Source organism: Hippocampus comes, unplaced genomic scaffold, assembly GCF_001891065.2.
Source record: "Hippocampus comes isolate QL1 unplaced genomic scaffold, H_comes_QL1_v1.1 scaffold44, whole genome shotgun sequence".
Lineage (NCBI taxonomy): Eukaryota > Metazoa > Chordata > Actinopteri > Syngnathiformes > Syngnathidae > Hippocampus > Hippocampus comes.
The window spans coordinates 2,090,553-2,104,115 of record NW_017805546.1 but is presented as its reverse complement, the minus strand read 5'-3'; the positions used below and the strand labels follow the sequence as shown (position 1 = coordinate 2,104,115).

General features: G+C 45.2%; 1 protein-coding gene across 9 annotated transcripts in view; it reads right to left on the bottom strand.

Annotated features, from left to right (window-relative positions):
• foxp1b (forkhead box P1b) overlaps positions 1 to 13,563 on the bottom strand; it is a 118,759-nt gene that overhangs the window by 73,515 nt on the left and 31,681 nt on the right. For 2 of the 9 annotated variants that reach the window (XM_019879393.1, XM_019879391.1), the window contains one exon: positions 863 to 1,034. In XM_019879393.1, the coding sequence (XP_019734952.1) occupies positions 863 to 1,024 (162 nt within the window). In that variant the 5' untranslated portion in view covers positions 1,025 to 1,034. Of the gene's footprint in view, positions 1 to 862; positions 1,035 to 3,224; positions 4,202 to 4,412; positions 4,633 to 13,563 lie in introns of those variants that run through there. The other 7 variants (XR_002169381.1, XM_019879392.1, XM_019879388.1 and 4 more) reach the window with 7 other exon arrangements.

The following is a 13,563-nucleotide window of genomic DNA, read 5'->3' as shown; positions in this document are numbered from 1 at the left end:
TGACTTGGAGAAGCCGAATGGGAAAACCGCCTTCACTTTGCCGTCAGAGTGACTGCGCTGAAAGATAATTGAATCGCAACGCCGAATTATCGCTCGGTTGTTCTTCTCCAGTATTGTTGCTCTCTCTGAGCAAAAGTTGACGGATGAGCTGTGACAAGAGTCAGCTGCACGCAGCCTGCGCATCGTCACCAAACAGCTCCTGACAACAGCCTGGGCCGCCCTGTCGGCGAGACCAAGATGGCAGAAGACACACTGATCTTTTCAACGCCGTTTCCCGAAACACTGTGTCGCATGCCACGCGTGTAACGCTGACACCAACAGAAAGAGCCTGTCTCGCCGCTTCTAAACCGAGATGGGAGAAAATGTTTTTGGGCTCCGCTGACAAGCGCCCTGATGCGCCACTCCGCACCTCATCGGTTAGCACATCAGAGCGTGGCATTTCCCTGGAGTGCGACGTTTGTTTACGATGATCCAGAGAAAATGCTGTCATTCCGATGAATGTCACTTTCTTATCCCCCCCCCGACTGTCAACAAAATCCTCTTGCACCTACACACTTAAAATATGTCCGAACACCTCCATGAATATTTTAAAAATTCACAGGCGGCATGCTACGGTAAACACATTTGCAACCAAACACAATCACACAGAGCGAGAGAAGCACTTTCCCCTTATTCAAATATTCAAAAAGTGCCTCAATATACATAAATAATAATAGTAATGTGTTTATGTACTAGATGTACTTTGAAGATGAATGAAATATTAATTGGCACTTAAAGAGGCGGCGTGGGCCTGCTGATGACACGTCTTCATAAAGTGAAGGCAGGTGTGAAAGGGGGGCCGGGCCAGGCCGGGCCGCTCTACCTGGCGCTGCTGGAGATGCGCGAGGTCGGCCGCAGTCGCTTCCGCCGAGGGCGTCGCGCTCTTCTTGCCTTCTCCTTCCTTGGGCTCCTTCTCTGCGCTGGCGCTTCCATTTTGATGAAACGCGCCATTACTTGTCGCCGCTGTCCCAGATTCTTGCATCATGACTTCAAAACTTGCGGAGAGAAAAGAGGGACGAGGGGAGGGCGAGGGAAGGAGAAAGAGAGAGAGAGAGAGAGACAAGGTCAAACAGCTGTTAAAACACAGCAATCAGGTTGTGTTACAACTCCAGGACAAAATATAAACATCTGTCATATCCTTCCTTTCCCATTTCACTTTTATTGCAGATCTCCTTGCCGTGCCTTTGCTCGCCTGTATCTTGTTTGTTCTTCTTGCGCTGGTATGGAAACTATGGAGTCAAACCGGGGTTTTGTTTGTGTTCCCGAGAGGAACCCGGCCCGACTTGAGTTAATGCAGAGGAGCCCAAGAAAACACTGGCCCTCCAAAACAAAACACGTTCTATGGAAATGGATATATTTACTCGCACGGCTCCCAGAAGAACCGCCGCTCAACGGCCTTTTAATGGGAACCAGGGCGACTCGGCGAGGCGTGCCAAAAGAGCTCCATGAGAAACGTCTATTGCAAGGTTGAGCGAAAACAGGGCAATTCTCCAGGGCTCTTCAATTAACACCGCGACGCAGTTTGGAATCTCAATCGTTCCAACGAGATGTTGGGGAAGAATGTTGTCGTTCCAACTCAAGCCGAACAACAAATTTGCTTGCATGTGCAAAATCGGGAAATAGAGAACACGCACGCAGCTGTTTGCCAACGTTTCAGCTGAAAGGGGCCGTGACTGGAGACAAAATTGTGAAAAGCCACATTCGGTAGATGATGCACCCGTTTGCTGGTGACACTGGTCTGCATCAACACCTTGACTTATTGATTCATTTATTTTGTCATCGGTAGAATGCTTGACAGCTCTTGTTGGGCATTGGTTGCGAGCCACACTGGCGCAACTCGGCAAGCCTCCCAATTCCAGGTTAATGAAGCCGACCGAGTTGGGCAGAAGCAAATTGACTTGCCTGATGAATTATTTATTTGAAACCGAATAATTGCCTTTAAAACACAAGGCCTCGTCATGAAAGCCAGGGAAAATGGAACTAAACGCAGATTTATGAGGTTACATTTAAGGCGTGTCATGGGAGGGCCTCCCGTATGTTAATCTCGACTCGGCGGCTTGGACAGAGTGCGTCTCTCTCTCTCTCTCTCTCTCTCTCTCTCTCTCTCTCTCTCTCTCTCGAGATGCGGGTCTGTTTCTCTCTCTCTCTCTCTCTCTCTCTCTCTCTCTCTCTCTCTCTCTCTCTCTCTCTCTCTCTCTCGAGATGCGGGTCCAAACAAGATACGGACATACCTCGACACTCACGCTGACAGACGGGAAATTGAGGTTGACAACTTGTCAAAGGGAATATGTGAAAAGCATCGGTGAGATAGTCATCTCTAGAGTTGAGTCATTTCAAGAAAAATAAACAGCACGTTTCTATTTAGGTCATGTCTTTTTTTGTTTGTTGTTTTTATTTTCAGGAAGTATCTTCAGAGAGCCGCACTGAACTTACAACCCAACATAAATTAAGTACACTGTGGCTCCATCTACTACAAAGGCCGACCGAGCCGAGAGAGTCATGACACCGTGGCCAGTGCTGGTTCAGTGATATGTCTCTCTCTCTCTCTCTCTCTCTCTCTCTCACACACACACACACACACACACACACACACACACACACACACACAAACACTTGGAGGCCTGTCTGAACAGCCCGAGCCCGGCCTGCAGGCCCCGTTCTCTCGGCTGAGACAACTCCCTCTCGAGACAGATGTTGACCCAGCTAACCCCTCCGGTTTGGCATTGACTCCCTCCAAAATGGGATTTTCTAAACAAGGCAGGGAGCAAAAAAAGGAACACTGCGGCATGGGGACACATCGAGGAACAACTCCACCTACAGGCCACTGCACACTTTTTCCTCCTCCTGAGGCACAGCAAAAGATATCAAATTTTGAGCTGAACGACAAGATGCCTTTAAACCAACCACACTTAGGTTGACAGGTGAAGATTTTTTTTCCCAGCATATGCAAGGAGAGAACCTTTTGTGGGGAGTCAACTCCTGAAAATCGATTATGTGCTCCAGTACACTACGATGCAAAATGTTTTCTCAAGTCTGAAAACCAAACTCAAATGAAATGATTTTTATTTTTTTATTTATTTTTTGCCAGATAGGTCCAATTCTCATATGGAGCTGCGGCCCCTCAAATTTGATATCGCGGATGTCCGCAACCTCCCTTAGAATGAGTAACATAGCAAATGTGTCACCTGTGTCTCCCGGCTGCGACGACAGGCTGAAGGTTAAGGGAAAGCGTCCGGCTCTCATTCACCTTGCTGCTGCTTCTTCCTCTCCCAAAAAGTTTTTTTTTTCTTTCTTTCCCCGTCAAAATGTAATCCTGGTCGCGGCCCCTCAGAATTCTACATCTCGAGCACGACCGGAGTCCACTCAAGGTAGGCTTGGCTTGCACAGCTGCGCTTTTGACCCTTCTCCATCTTGTGTTTTTCCTGAAAGCTCATGACAGTCGAGCCCCAGCGGCCATCTGCTACAATTCAGCGAGTTCTCACACAATCCTTGTTTACACAAGCACACAACAAGAGCACAATTCTTGAGTGAGATAAGGACACACAAAGGAGGGGACAAAGGGGAGTCGGTGGCTTTCGAGTTCTTTGGGTTCAGCTTGGTTGCTCGTCTAGACAACACAACAATCTGTACTAAAGGTGCGACAACAGAATCTTTCTCAAGGATTTTGAAAGAAGATCCATGTTTTGCTGTATTTTGGCTCCCGATTCTTGGGAAAAGTCGCCTGACCTACACCAAACACATGGCGGACAACTCACAGAGTGGGGAAACAAAAAGAAAAAAACCTGCTCGAAGAAATCCGTGGTGAGTTGAGAAATGACCGACAATTAGCAATCATTGTCGCAGGACTTCTCGGATTTACGTCGCTGCAAAAGATGACGCCTGCCAGCCATTCCAGCACAAATATTTCCAGGCGACTGCGTCAAAAGAACACCGACTTCACCCAAACTCATCTCATCTCGATGTGCCAAAATGAAACCCAGGACGAGAAAAAAGGGGCGATGAGGAGACGGCTCACGCTCAAAAAGCAGCGGCGTGTTGAAAAAGTGATTGCTGTTACGGCCTCAGTAAACAGGAGGAGCGGCTTTTTGTGTTTATGAACAAACACCTCTCCTTGCAAGCGTCATTTAATATTAACCAGGTGGAGTGATCAGCTGACACCCTCCGAGGCTTTAGCGGAAGGCCGAGTGTAAACAGGTCCAGATATGCGGGGGAGTATCTTTAGGGAATCATTGTTGATGCAGATGCAGCTCCGGCTAGAATCAACAGCGAGGCAGAAGTCAAGATCAACAAAAAGTGATTCTTCTGACATCTGAAGCCTCGACACGCCGGTGTGTGTGTGTGTGTGTGTGTGTGTGTGAGTGTGTGTGTCGCACCTGCTCAGCAAGGCGTTAATGGAGAAACAGCCGCTGGGGTGTGCAGTCAACCAAGCGCTCTCCCGTGGCGGCATATCGTTGACAAAGCCGGGGCCGGGTAAGCGAGTGTTTCTCGCAGGCCCGGTAAACGGTGGCTCCTCGCAACACAACAGCGGGAACTTGCAAACACGTGTTAAACATTTACTCGGTTTAATTATTCAGTAACTACGCTGGGTTCAAGGAAACAACAATAGATCCCGTGCGTCAAATGACCCTCGAGTTTCATTCCGAGTCACTCGCTGCATTACGACATCACAAGGAATTGGAAAAAAAAAAGTCACAAAAAAAAAAAAAAAAAACACAAAATCCCCACAACGTTTATCATGTCAAATACTAGCGAGGACAATAAAAGGAGTTCAAAATAGTAGAGTCGATCATTTGGTGTAGCTGCAAGTCGTGCGCACAACAACCTGACAAGTGCTGAGCTAAGACTCAACGTCAGAATCAGATTCCTCCTTGTCGGCCAAGTCCGTAAAAACAACAAAAGTCATTTGTCGACGGTGGGATGAGCCGCGCTAGTGCTGCACTAACTAGCAGCGACGACGAAAACGTGACGCACACGTACGGAGAGTCGCCAAGCAAAAATCAAGTGAGGAGAGGAGCAAGAACTGCAACACCATCACAGTTGCAGAGATTCGTCGCACAACAGAGAGTCACAATTGATCTGATTATTTGGGAAAAAAAAAAAGTCCACTTGGTTTCCCTTCACACTTTCTTCTTAAGTGGTTCCCCAAATCAAAACAATAACAAATGAGAGTGGCAAACACACACATTCAGAAGAAGACACTGAGAAGGATTTGAATCCCATGCATGAAATCCAGCAGAAAATCCTTCTAGTCTTGTTTTCACCGTTGGTCCCAAATCTGATCGGCTCACACACACACACACACACACACACACACACACACACACACACACACACACAGAAAAACTACTTCCAAATGAATCCTGTTTTTGTTTTGTTTTGTTTTGTTTTGTTTTGTTTTTAAAGACAAGTCCCACCCACATATGGAGGTCTTTTTCAAAATGCCAGCTGGCCTCACAAGACAGATATCGGAGCCGACACCATGACGTGCAACGGGACAACAATCGCACGACACTGACATCATGAAGAGAAAGACATCGCCATGCAGAGATTTTGGCGAGGTAACAGGCACTGATAAAAAACAGACACAAGTGAAGTTTTGGCGTCGCGCGTCCTCATTGCACATTGCCGATATTGTTATTGTAGCAACGCATTCTAACGGGCCAGGACTGCTTCGATGTGGCTGTCGGCCTTTTCGCAGCCTCCTTGACCAAATTTTCTACTCGTCTTTTCATCAATTTTGGAGGGACGTCCAGTTCTTGGGAAGGTCACTTGTTCTTGATAATGACTTTTTTCAATGTGTTTCACGGTACATTTAATGCCTTGGATTTTTTTTTTTTTTTTCCTCCTAGCTGATACTTTTGAAAAATGAAATCACTTTGACGCTGTGGAAGCTCTAAGTAGGCATTGCTTTGCACCGTCAGATTGTGACGACAAAAAAAATTACGAAAAACCTACACCTGAAGCGGTCCGTCATGCTCGCTGCATTTTGGCCACGGGCTTTCGTTATTTCACCAAGATGAAATTATAAATATGGCCACTGGTAAGTATTGTTCTAAAACACAAGGCGTATGCTGTATATTGTAAGGGCAGGAAAGCCGCGCAGCATCCAGCGTGATTCGATTCAGTGGGACATAGACGGCGGGCAAATGAAATCTACAGATTATAGGTTACTGTCATGATGGGGTTTTTTTTCCTCTCTCTTTTTTTTTTTTAAATTATAAAAACGTTGGTATTGAACAGGTATGTGTCAAGCTGATTATACAGAGGCGTACCTAAAGAGGAGCTAAAAACAAAACAAAAAAAAAATCACTTGCCTGAATATCAAGCGTTAGAAAGCACAACCATGATGCACATGATTTCATAACGCAGACTCGAGATAAGAAACTAAGGAGCAAATACACGCAGCACTTTGTCTCGGCACAGACAACAACTCAGCATCAAGGCCCACTGCGCCCACACGATGACAGAATGTCGCAAAGTAAGGCAGGCCATGATATTTTTAGGACAACTAGGGCGCATGGAGAGTAAGTAAATAGGAACGTCTAATGAGTTTAGATCTGGTTGTACATGAATGGAATGGTAAGTCTGGGATTTGAGGCTCTTTGAGGAGATGTTCCCCCACACATTTTCTCAGCAATTCTCCTTCGTTTGACTTTGAAAATCTTGCTCGCATGTGGCTCGTGCCCCGCAAACATGGCAACCGGAGGACAGACATGCTGAAATGGGCGATCTGCTTTCTGACCAAAAGGCCAATGCGTAGGCAGATGCAGACCTCTTCCCTCAAGCTGATTCAAGCAATTAGACCTGCGAAGTAACATTAACAAAAAAAAAAAAAAACATCGCCCCCAGTCCGTCACCATCCTTCGGGATCTGGATAGCTACTTATTGTTTTAACAGTACTTAATGTGTGTCATAGTTCTAATCATCTTAACATGTAAGGAGTCTTCCCCAAGGGTGTGGGAATGCAAACTTGTGGAGATGAAATATGTCAAATACATTTTCTTGGGAAAACCAAGGTTAGCCTTAACGAACTTGTCTAATTAATATTGTGTTCCCGTCGAAAGTAGGGACAATATTATTAGAACTGTTGTCTTTTGGGACAAATGTCCTCTGTGTGAGCTGACGATGAGTAACCTAGTCTTTTTTTTTTTTTTTTTTTTTAGGAGGATCAGCAGCGCAGCAGCACACCTCAAAAGATCACACTAAGGAGCCAAATGTGTTTGATTAGGAAGTTGTCAAGCGTACATTGCTTCCTTGTGAACAATCGGTATTGGCCTAGCCGCTGTGCAAGGCACACAGAGATGCCAACGTCTATGTTCATCTCTTAGCAACATTCAGGAGCATTTTGATTTTGTCAATTCATGATGTCTAAAATGCTCAACAAACAATAATGTGGTGACAAATTTACTTGCAGAATGGGAACACTACCAGACATGTTAAGTCGTATGGTACGTTAGCAAAGTTGAATTGATAAAAATAACTAAAAGGTCAAATGCGTCGCTAACAAAAGTCAAAATCGAAACCGACCACTCTACGATGAAATTTAAGGTATTCATCCTTTTCCAGTTTTCAAATCGTCCCGTGCGCATCTCTCCGGACATGGTTCGGTTCCTCTCCACTGTAAGAATGCGGCGACAGCGAGACTTGAGTGTTGCATCAATATTAATTCTGGTGTTTCCTGAGTGACAATTAACGATAGCTTCTCGGTTTAGCGTGGCTCAGCAGTCATCTCCTGTTCATGACTACTCGTGCTCCATTCTCTCGTGTCAAAGACGCCCGTCACAATTGTGGTTCATTCGCCGCCATGCAGGCCATGACTGCTCAATATTAGCTGATGTTTAGCCACTGCGCTCGCTAACCAGTTGTAGACGCGGAATTGCCCGTATCTTGGTGCGATTGGGCTTAAAGCTACTTTTGTACATGGCGGACAATGCAATGACATGAACATATTTGAGCGCAATTGGTTGCTCGGGTCCAAATCTTGTCTCAGCCCATCACAAGCCGCAGACCAAGCACGTGACAGCCACGAGCTAGCTGGCTTTCCGGCATGGCAAACTCCCAAGCTAATCTACTACCCACGTCATCCCGTGACCGCGGAACACATGACCAACTGCCTGTAACTGACTACAACAATAAGAATAAGAACAATAAAGACAAACGTATGCCGTATTTGAACGCTAATGATGACTTGGACATCAACTTTAAGGCTTAAAACTGGTTCGGGAACCACCTCCCAACAATGACCGACTATCTGTCAGAGTGGTCCAACAATTGAAACGCGTTAACTTTCAATTAGGCATCTAATTGTGATCACTTCATTGGTGTGGGAGCGGTTTATGACTCCCCGACGCCGCCACTGCCATCGGAAATCACAAATCATCTTCAACAATCCACCAGACTCATTTTAAGCCGATGAAGCGTGTTATTATTTCAAAAGCCACAACTTCCCCGAGAATGGACGAAGAGGGTAAATGGAAGACGATCAGGGCACGCGTAGGGTGAAGGACAAACTATCAAAAGACCCGACATGGATTTCTGCCTTTTAACGGTGTCAGTTATTGAACAACTTTTTCTCTCTCTCTTTTTTTCTTTCCGATATGATATTTTCTTTTAAATGCAGCCCTTGTCAGGAGGATGCGTCCCACTCATAAAGCAGCCAAGCGACAATATACAGTGGCACTAACACAAGGACATAGTTCATCATGACATTTTCTGCAATTCCCAACTGATTAGGGTCATTATGTTGGGGGCCTGATTTATGTTGTCATTTCCTCTCAGCGAGCCTGCATCAATGAATCTTAATGAATTGGTAAATAAGGGTGAAGATTACGCCGTGTGACACTGAAACATTTCTCACCCTCAACTGACGAGATTTATGTGGCCAATTAGAGACCAACAGAAAATTGTCCGGCAACAAATACTATTCTTGATGACATGAAAAGGCTGGAGGACTCCCAGTGAAGGGCGACTGTGATACCGGTCTGGTCCATAAAGCTTCCTCCCTCCTTAAGACCTTCTCTGAGAGCAACCGGAAGGACAATGCTGTGAAAAAGTATTTTCTCCCTTCCTGATTTCTGCTTTATTCTTTTCATGCACATTGATCACACTTAAAACTTGCAGATCATCAAGCTAGTTTTCTTCCAAATGATGATTGTATTAATTAAAAAATATATATTCGTATGTATATTTGGCCCTATGTGAGAAAAATAATTGCCGCCTGAGCCTAATAATTGGTTGTGCCTCGCTTGGCAGAAATAACTGAGATCAAGCGTTTGCGATAACAGCTGATGAATTTTTCACATTTCTGTGAAGACCTTCCTGGCTCACTCTAACTAATCCTTTGTATACCACGCAGTAAGATGGGAGCGTTTTTCAGCAGCAGATGCCTGTTTACGGTCAGACCACAGAATCTGAACTTTTTGACTGGCAACTTCCCTCGCCATCGCAGCCAAGACTCCACCAAGTGGTGACCAGTGGTCATGCCTGTCCAAGGTGGCCCCGAATGCGACGTGCTCACCAAATCCATTGCGAGCGTTGCGACTGGCTTCATTCGCTAGCGTTTGACCGCGGGTGTTCCCAGTAACTTGATTCGCGCACACCGGAGAAGGAGGGAAACCAACGCGCGAACCACATTGACGTTCAATCTCAGCGCCAGAAATGCGCGCAACGTAGCATGAGTCTGATGACACGATCGCAAAGTCGATCGTTGAACTGCGATCTAAGGTCTCAAATGAAATTCAACTGTCCCTCTTTACACAATAGGCAAGCCATGTTATTGTTTGCCTGTTTTTTTTGTGTTCTATCCCAAATTTTAACTGAATCCAATGTTGAAATGAAGGTCGGTGCCGAAACGTGCTTTTTGGTGTGTCGTTTCCAGCCCAAAGTACCATATATGATGATTGAAAAATTGGTACTGGCTTCCCTCCTGTGGCCGCAACATCAATAAAAAGTACTTCACACAGTGTACATGAATCGAACTTGTTGATTTTCTGGACAAGATCGCGAAGACGGTGTGTTGACGAAGCGCGCGTTTCTGTCAGCGCAAAGTATGAATAGCTTGCTGGCTTATTAATAGGAACTGCTTAAAAGAGCACTTAGGAGGCTTTATGGACTTCATATTGTGACTAGATTTAGTGCGGTAAGCAGCTGTCGACATCAAACAAGCTAGTCTGCTATTAGGCACGGCGGGGCTGAGGGATGCCGTGTGAAAAGGAGTGGAAAATTAAAGCTGAAGCAACACAGGAAAGGGCTTAATTTACTGGCATGTACAGTATGCAAATGAGATTACACTCAGTTTAACTGCATCATTTATGTCCATAATAACAGCATCATCATTACGGGGCTCAAATTAAATTACATTGTAATTAGCATATCAAAGTGATTGGGTGAAGTCGAAAACAAATACCCGGTTATGGTAATGAACAACGGTAATGACCATGTACAGTCAGTGAAAACATCCAAAAACAAATACCTGGATGTGTTGCGAAAGAGGGAAAAAAAAAAGAGAGTGGAGTGGCACCTTTTTTTGGGGGGGGGGGGGGGGGGGGGGGGGGGTTAATATTCCTCCCAAATGACAGCTCCGTCTCAGTCTATGTGATTGTGAGAGAGTCTGGCTGGATGCGGGTATTTTACCTGGAGAGCTCAACACACTCAGAATATATTTCCCAAACTCCGGGAGATCAAAGATCCAATTTCCCACACTTGCCACTTCAAAAACTCATCAATAAAATACAAATCACTTCATGCATGATTTCGAGAATGGAGGCAGCGTCAAAGGCTTAGAGTGACTTCCATATCATGAGGAAAAAAAAAAAAAAAAACACACCACAGCTCTGACTGTCATCACCGCTGAGAGTCCACATGCGCTTTGGTGTCGACATTTGTGCCGTCACGTTTATCCTGCGAGGTTTCTTTTCTACGTAAATGTGAAGTGTTTCAATTCAAGCACTCCATAGCTTTAATACCACTTCCTTCCTTGCAAATCACACAGAAACTCAACTAAAATAAAAATCACATTTTAACTATCTGCTACAAGGTTGAGTGTTTGTGACTAATTGCCAGTGTCTCATTCCCCGCCGCCGTCTTGGATAAAAGGGGACAAAAATTCAACTGAAAACACAGCGGCCGATCCACATGATCAGAAATGCACTCACATTTTCGAGATGCAGCATCTTGATTCTGTTCATTAAGAAATCCATTAAAATGCCTTATTTCTTGCAAGTATTTAAAAGATGTGCCTTTCAAGGTAAGGCTGGAGCAAATCCCCTCCATCAGCTAATGACGGCGCTCGTTACACAGAGAAGCTGGCTAATGAAGGCGCCGTCGCTGCCCAATCCCCTCACCCCACATAAAGCCCAACCAAATGCTAATATCTCACTTCTAATTAAAAGCGGCTCAAGTTCAAATGCACTTCGACAGCTAACGGTGGGCTTTAGGTATGAAGAAATGAATCAATAGATAGCTAGACAGACAGACAGAGATAGATAGATAGATAGATAGATAGATAGATAGATAGATAGATAGATAGATAGATAGATAGATAGATAGATAGATAGATAGATAGATAGATAGATAGATTTATGTGAAAAACACACACACACAGCACGGGATGTGTTCAGTGCTGCACTTAGTTTCTGACTTCATCTTCTCCTGCATTGATTGATATGATGAGTGGACGTGCCACTGAGCTTTCTGCGCCAAATTTTGAGGTGAGCAACCAAAAACACAGCAGCACAACGTGTCGCGGTGCGCAGTGGATCGACGTCATGAGCGCGCCTTGACGGTGTTTGCAAATCGCTGGCTGAAAATGTGTTGGCGAGAGTTAGCCGCCTGTTCTCAGAAAGTGACCTCGAGACCTCCCACAAAGTTTGTCAACATCAAATCAAGGCGAATGCCATCTGCCTCTCACGACAGAGTCAACTTTACCGACTGCAGCTTTCGTCTTTCAGTTAAAAGCAAACAAGTGGAGACAAAAGCATCATTTGTGAGGGAAAGCCCATGCAGCGGGTCTGTTGCTGCTTCAGTCGATATGGTGGATGGGTTGACATGTTCTGTCTTTTCCAGAAATGAAATAAATTCATCAATAAAAATGGTGGAACCGCCAAGTTCTTCCGGGAACTTCAGATAAAATTTCATATCACGATTATATTGACCATGACAATCAGTTTGTTCCCGACTTCAAAAAAATTCAGGATTCTTATGAATAAAAGAAAAATCACAGCAACGCGCATTACAAAGCACAGCAGCATTTAAAAAAAAAAATACAAAACAAAATCAAAAAGCCTGCAAGCTTTTTGCATCTTAGAAAATTGTAAGCGGCAGCAACCAAAATGAATTTTCATGCATCCAAGAACTTGCTTCGGTGCGGAACCCCAAACATGACATGGCAGAAAAAAACAACAAAAAAATGACTGATAGCTGAAATGTCATGCGACATTTTTCCACAAATATTTTTGTCCCAATTCAAATTTCACAAGCCGTTCGAGTCCAAGCTTCATTTTTCGATGACAAAGACCTTTCTTGTCACCCAGAAGCACCCTAAAAACAGGGCTGACGACAAAAAAGACATTTATCCTCACAAATTTTGTAAGTGTCCAATTGGTGCACGATTTGAGGGGTGAAAAGTAAAATTCATGAATCTAAAAGGTCAGTGTTATGAACAAATTGCGCGGTGTCCGTTTGATCCCGGACCAAGTATTTTCCCAGGGATTCTCCGGCTCGGCGCTGTGTAAATCACGCTTGTATGACCTTCTACATTCCACGTGTTCCGCGCTCCCATTCGTCCGCAGGCACAGATAATGCTGGGCAAATATCATAAGCGTGAGGATTTTAGGATTGAAGTGAGGTTGCCATCCACCTCCACCAGCTGGGGAAAAGAAAGACTATGCATCTGATAAATCCCGATTTCCTCTGCCGGATAAAGGCCGCTGACCTCTTTGCCCAAAAGCCAGGAATCGTGTCCTCCACGGACAGCAACGGGACCTGATCGGTCATATTTTAGCGGGGCTTGCTTTTGACACTTTGACCCGAAACCAACGTTTCCCAACGTTTCAAACACAATTCAAACCCCAAACGGTGTTTCGGCGATGAACCAAGCTCTTAATCTGTACCAATAGCGGCTGTTTGTATCTGAAGCAAGAAACGACAACAACAACAGACTAGCGTCGCATTTCTTTTGGAACGCGAAGCTTCATTTTGACCCTGGAAGCACTCCCGTGATGAAGAGAAACAGCTTTCGCCGGGATGTATGACTTGCAGCGAAGATGTGTTGTGCCTTGGCAAAAGTAACAGCTACTTCGAGAGCACAGCACCCCCCCACACCCCCCCCCCCCCGCTTTCTACTAAAAAACACAGCAAACAAGAAAGCCATCAGTCAATCTCCGCATAGCTAACACCAGGCCACGGACAGGGATCAATAGAGAGCTCGAGACAAATAACGACAGAGGAAAACGGCAAGAAAGACAAGCGGGAACACACAAGAGGACGTCTCGCAAGCGAGAGCGGTTACACGGGGGAGCCGCCGTC